At 44.2% G+C, this 6,255-nt stretch overlaps 1 protein-coding gene across 1 annotated transcript; it reads left to right on the top strand.

Moving 5' to 3' along the window:
• The first annotated feature begins 1,262 nt into the window (after positions 1-1,262).
• Positions 1,263-5,854, top strand: LOC134004254 (shaker-related potassium channel tsha2-like). Its single transcript, XM_062443471.1, has one exon. It carries the CDS (start codon positions 1,460-1,462, stop codon positions 2,900-2,902), a length of 1,443 nt encoding a protein of 480 aa, XP_062299455.1. The 5' UTR covers positions 1,263-1,459; the 3' UTR covers positions 2,903-5,854.
• Positions 5,855-6,255: the final 401 nt, after the last annotated feature.

Raw genomic sequence — 6,255 nt, 5'->3', positions numbered from 1 at the left:
GTTGTTACTTCACGTTTTCAGGAATCATTATGAAACTCTGACGTCTCTCTCTCTCTCTGCTGTGGTTTAAACATTTCTGAATGACTCTCACATTCATGTATCTGCTGCTCGGAGCTGATTCGGGATGCAAATCTGTTTTTTCCTCCTCATGTCATCGCTCTCTCTCTCTCTGTTTCTTTTTTTCATTTTCCCCCTGCGGCTCCCTGGGGCCATTCCATGGGAAAAGAAACTTTTCCTGCAGCCCTGGGAGAAATCCAGCTATTTTAGGAAAACACGTCACTGCCTTGAGCTGCAGCCCAGAAACGCTCTCTTATTTCCATCATCCAGCTATTTTTTTTCTCTCCTCTTGACTTGTTGCACAGCTCAGGAGTGTTTACCCTCCATACTGAGACATGTTGCTGTGAAACTGCTGGATCTCATTTTGCGTAGAAAAGCCGGACAGAAGAATAAAAAAAAGCTTCTTTCTTTTTCTGTCTTGTTTTTCATGCACCGTGCAACATGCCTGCAGCAGACACAGCAGAGGCATGACAGATCTTGCAAGTCGTGCACAACTTGTGGAGCAGCTCAGCAGCGTTCAGGGCTGTTGTGGAGACGTCAGCGAGGTTTCGTCTGGAAACGGCTGCGGCGTGACATTGCAGAGCCTCCTTTTTCCTCCTCACCCCTCTTTGCTTTCTCCTCTGTGTGTGTGTGTGTGCCGTGGATGCATGAAAGGTTGGATAAATGAAAGAAGACGAAACCCTGAGCTACAGGTATCAAATCATGAATGAAAAAAACGACGATTATGCATGAAAAAGAAAAATCGTCTTTTTTGCATGAAATGAATCGTGATTTTCACGTTTCCAAACACACATTCACGTCTTCATCATCACTGCATGCTCATATATGCAAACATCACATCATATTTCACCATAAACAGTAACTCCTGTGATAACCTTGAGCCTGTGCCAAGCGGAGACAACAGGTCCATTACGCACAACACTTTCTGTGCACGCAAACTCTCCAAAAAAAACCTTCATGTTTTCTCATAAAACGGATCTTATCTCGTGCATGTTTGTTTCTAAATAGCTGGATCACATTCATCCTGAGCATATGTGCGTGCATGTGTGTGTGTGTTTTTATTTCCTCCTCAGTGAGAGAGCGTGCACACACACCCCACACGTCAGCTCGGGGAGGGCAAAGCCTGCTTAAAATGCAGCGAATGTGACAGCCGAGCCGATAGTCCAGACTACAACAGCGCGTGGACGGGAAAGGTGAGCGTGGAGAGGAGGGAGGGGGGGGACAAAAAAACCAAAACAACAAAAAAATGCCATCGGAACCAGCTCACCCGCAGACGTGACACCGAGAAAAAAAAAGAAAAAACAGGTACTTGGATTGGTACCTAACTCTGACCCGGAGGTGTCGGAGGGGGAACTGAGAGGACTGAGGAGCGGGGAGCGTCGCCCTTGTCTGGGGGGGAAAGATGACAGTGGTGCCCGGAGAGAACCTGGATGAGACTGTGGCACTGGCCGCCCTGTCAGCCCAGGATGTGTACGACCCGGAGCGAGCCGAGAACCAGGACTGCTGTGAGCGGGTGGTCATCAACATCTCCGGGCTTCGGTTCGAGACTCAGCTGAAGACCCTCGCCCAGTTCCCCTCCACTCTGCTGGGGAACCCCCGCAAGAGGATGCGCTTCTTCGACCCGCTGAGGAACGAGTATTTCTTTGACAGGAACAGACCCAGCTTCGATGCCATCCTCTACTACTACCAGTCCGGCGGCAGGCTCAGGAGACCCGTCAACGTGCCGGTGGACATCTTCATGGAGGAGATTAAATTCTACGAACTGGGGGAGGAGGTGATTGAGAATTTTAAGGAGGATGAGGGGTTTATTAAGGAGGAAGAGCGCCCGCTGCCTGACAATGAGTTCCAGCGGCAGGTTTGGCTCCTGTTTGAGTATCCAGAGAGTTCCGGACCCGCCAGAGGGATTGCAATAGTTTCCGTTCTGGTCATTCTCATCTCCATCGTGATTTTCTGCTTGGAGACTTTACCGGAGTTCAGAGAAGACACCAGAACATTTGACGAGCCGCTGGCTGTGAACGGAACCGCGCGCGCAAAGAAGCCAAACCCGTTCACAGACCCGTTCTTCATCGTGGAGACTCTCTGCATCATCTGGTTCTCCTTTGAGCTGCTGGTCCGGTTCCTCGCGTGCCCCAGCAAGCCCGCTTTCTTCAAGAACATCATGAACACCATCGATATCGTGGCCATCATGCCCTACTTCATCACGCTGGGTTTGGAGCTAGCGGAGCACCAGGGGAACGGGCAGCAGGCCATGTCTCTGGCCATCCTGAGGGTCATCCGCCTGGTTCGGGTCTTCCGGATCTTTAAGCTGTCCAGACACTCCAAGGGTCTGCAGATCCTCGGGAAGACGCTGCAGGCCAGCATGAGGGAGCTGGGACTGCTCATCTTCTTTCTCTTCATCGGAGTCATCCTCTTCTCCAGCGCGGTGTACTTTGCAGAGACCGACGACCCAGAATCGGGCTTCAGCAGCATCCCGGACGCCTTCTGGTGGGCTGTGGTATCCATGACAACGGTGGGGTACGGGGACATGTGTCCGGTCACCATCGGGGGGAAGATCGTGGGCTCGCTGTGCGCCATCGCCGGTGTGCTCACCATTGCGCTGCCGGTGCCGGTCATCGTCTCCAACTTCAACTACTTCTACCACCGAGAGACGGAGCACGAGGAGCAGTTCCAGTACACGCACGTGACCTGCGGGCAGCTACAGCCGCAGTTTGGGGAGTTCAAGAGGAGCGAGAGCAAACCGTCTCTGTGCAAGTCTGATTACCTGGGCAGCGAGGACGCGGACTCCATCAAATACACCAACTGCAGCCCGCACAAAGCTTACACCGGGAAGCTCACAGATGTATGATTTAATCTGAGTTTAGACTCACGAGCTCCTTATTTCTGCCATCAAAAGGGAATCATTTAAAAATCACAACAGTTGATGGATTATAAGAGAATTCACTTGATTTATCCTCCTGAAACTGTCTTCCATTACGCGCTTCATGAGTCAAAGATCAGCCTAAAGCCAATTGTAGCACTTTACCAGTAGTCATGTTTCTCTTAGTAAAGGCGTCATTTGTTGCCCGAGTCGCAGGTTGAACGTTTACATTTGATTTTCAGTCTGTTTGAAGAAGCTGAGTTACAACACAGGACCAATTTAATCTAAATATACAGACTGATGCAGGAGGCACATGGTGAATGTTGTTAATATGGTCCCGCACGCACGCACGCACGCACACACACACACACACACACACACACACACACACACACACACACACACACACACACACACACACACACACACACACACACACACACACACACACACACACACACACACAAGCGCGCACCTGTTATTTCAGCCTCATGTATTTTCCATTGAAAGCTGGCTGGAGCTCAGTGGTGGATCAGGTGATGTGTTATTTCAACTGACAGCATGCTGGAAGAATCGATTATCCTAAAATTAAACGACTTCAGTGTCAGATTTTAGTAGAATCGACTCAACACAAACAGCCTGTAAGACAAGACACAGGGCTTATATTCCCCTTTTTAATTAGGTGCAGGTTTAAATGCTTTTTTTTTTGCAGGCTTCTGGAGGTTTAATCTGTTTGTGAATCAGATGCAGCGATTTGCAAACCGACAGCGCCACTGTGTGGATAAAACGCAGCATTGCAACCCCCCCTGTCAGTGGATGCAGTTTCTATAGCAACCTTCCAGACTTTTCTGTATTGTCTGCCACAGGAATGAAAGGACGCAGGCTGAAAGTGTAGAGACAGAGGAAAAACCACCATGTTGTGGAAGCCTCCATGTTGTCTGATTCCACCAGCTGAAAGTAACGCATCACTTCCATCTTATGCCGGAAGAAAGATCCAATAGAAACACATTCAGAGCCAGATATCTGACCTGGTAACACCGTCATCACACAGAGAAGGCTCACACAAAGGGTCCAGCTAACCATTATTCTAATTATCTGATATTTTAGAAAGATAATACAAATGTCAGATAATATAAAATACCCATTCTGGACCCTGAGCCTGAAGTGATGTTTTAACAATTGGCAGATTGACAAGCAAAAAACCCCCAAAAGTGATTCAATTTAAGAAAAAGAAAAAAAAAATTTAACATTTAATGATGTTTTAGAGTTCGACCAACACTGGATTTATGAGGCTGACATGCAGATATTTGATTGTTTTTACGTCAATATGTGTTTGCGCTTGTGTGACATGTGACACAGCAGGTTATATTACATTTTATAAACCAAGATGATTGTAGTGACAACAACTTAACATGCAAACTGTAGATTAATATAAATGCTGAAGGCACACAAATCTTTAGACTTGAAAAGGATCAAAAATGAAAGATTTAAGTTCTGCCTTTCTCGTTGCTTATCAGGCTCGTATGGAAGCAAAAAACTGTCAAAACCCTAAACTCTGAAACTCAGTGACATTTAAAATTTAAAATTAAAAAAATTATTGTGTTTTCAGTTGTTTGTAACCTGGAGACATTTTTACTTCTAGATGATTTTAAAGAAATCTTAGATAATTTTTGGTCGGTGATTTCATGTTCAAAAAGTTTCAAAAAGTTTCCAATTAAACAATGACGGTTATTTTTGGATTTAGCAGCCAGGTCGAGTAAAAAAAAAAATCATGCTGATGAAGTTCATGTAATATGATTGAAAGCTGCAGAACAGCTACTAAAAATGCATCTTACATCATGTTGAGACTATTTTCTTGACTGTGAGAGCAAACTTCCTTAAAGTGCTCAGAAAAATAGAAATGTGAGCTTCTACAATACCTCAACTTACTGAGCAAGCAGCGTCTGATGAGGAAGACGACTGAAAGCTCCAACAGCTACTAAATGACCTGTGCTGACCTCTGTTATTATGTGTCAGTCACATGATCCAAGACATTTAGAAGCGACTAAAAATGTAAAAAATGTGACGTTTGGAGGTTTTAAAATTGCAAAAACTACTAAAACTGTAAAACATTAAATTTAATCCACTGTATTAACATTTCAACAGAAGATATTCAGTAATTTATATTATTAAAAAAGTCTTATTTTGGCATTTCTTTGCTTCCGTACAAAACAAAGACACATAAACATCAGTGATTGGCAGAATCAGCCTGTTCATGAAGTTTTAATTGATAAACAGCTTCAGACATTGTGTCCGTTAATCTGATTAATTTCCTTTTTCTCATCAATTAATTGACTAAAAATTGTTATTTTCTCACTTGACACTTCCTGTTAGAGCAGACAGACTCTCTATAACTTGTTGCACATAAAAACAAGGTACTTAAAGTTCCCATAATTAGCTCTGCCATTGAAAGCACCTTATTCACCTGGACATTCAATCAACCTGCTGGGAAACAAAACAGAGACAAGAAAAAAAAGAAGAGAGAGAGAGAGAGAGAGAGAGAGAGAGAGAGAGAGAGAGAGAGAGAGAGAGAGAGAGAGAGAGAGAGAGAGAGAGAGAGAGAGAGAGAGAGAGAGAGAGAGAGAGAGAGGAAGGAGGAATTCTACCAGCTGATGGAATAAAAATGGCCGCCACAGATGTTTCTTCACTGTGAAGGTCTCAGTGTCTGTTGGATTATTAGTGGACGGACTAACGGATGGAGTTAAACTGCTGAGTCGTCGACGAACAGACGGACAGATGAGACGACTTCCTCATCAGACGACCATCGGATGCACATCAGCGGAGGGCCGTCCAATCAGAGGTGAGTTACTGTGTCACTGATATTCAGACTTTAAGCTGCTGATTTTCTATATTTGTCTTTTTGTTTGGATCCAAACTAACAATGAAGTCATCTACTAACGAGTGTTGTGTTTATCCAAAGTCTGATATCTGGGTCAGTGAGGGTTTATATTAGTGTCCATGTGGTTTAGTTTAAATTTAAAGAGTTAAAATGTGAAAATAAACGTATGAATAACTTGCACACATTCTTTTTTTGTGGACCCAGCATCAAATTTCTGCTTTTAATCCATTTAGAGAGAATATATTAGAGGATTATGGCAAAAATGTCTAAGTGGTGTAACCATAAAAACTTTGTACCAAATAATTCAACTTGCTTAAAAACAGTAAATAGTCAATAAAACACCATATCAACTAGTTTGGCATGATCTTACATTATAACTTTATATTAAATAAAGGTAATGGAATACAATTGTTCTAAATATTACATTTACTCTGGTTACCATGGAGATCAGGAACCATTTACA

The sequence above is a fragment of the Scomber scombrus genome, chromosome 22 (assembly GCF_963691925.1).
Source record: "Scomber scombrus chromosome 22, fScoSco1.1, whole genome shotgun sequence".
Lineage (NCBI taxonomy): Eukaryota > Metazoa > Chordata > Actinopteri > Scombriformes > Scombridae > Scomber > Scomber scombrus.
The sequence above is the reverse complement of the archived record's forward strand: the minus strand, read 5'-3'. Positions and strand labels throughout refer to the sequence as shown.

Excerpts from the sequence above, each read along its gene's own strand:
- LOC134004254 (XM_062443471.1), top strand. The coding sequence starts at position 1,460 with ATGACAGTGGTGCCCGGAGAGAACCTGGATGAGACTGTGGCACTGGCC.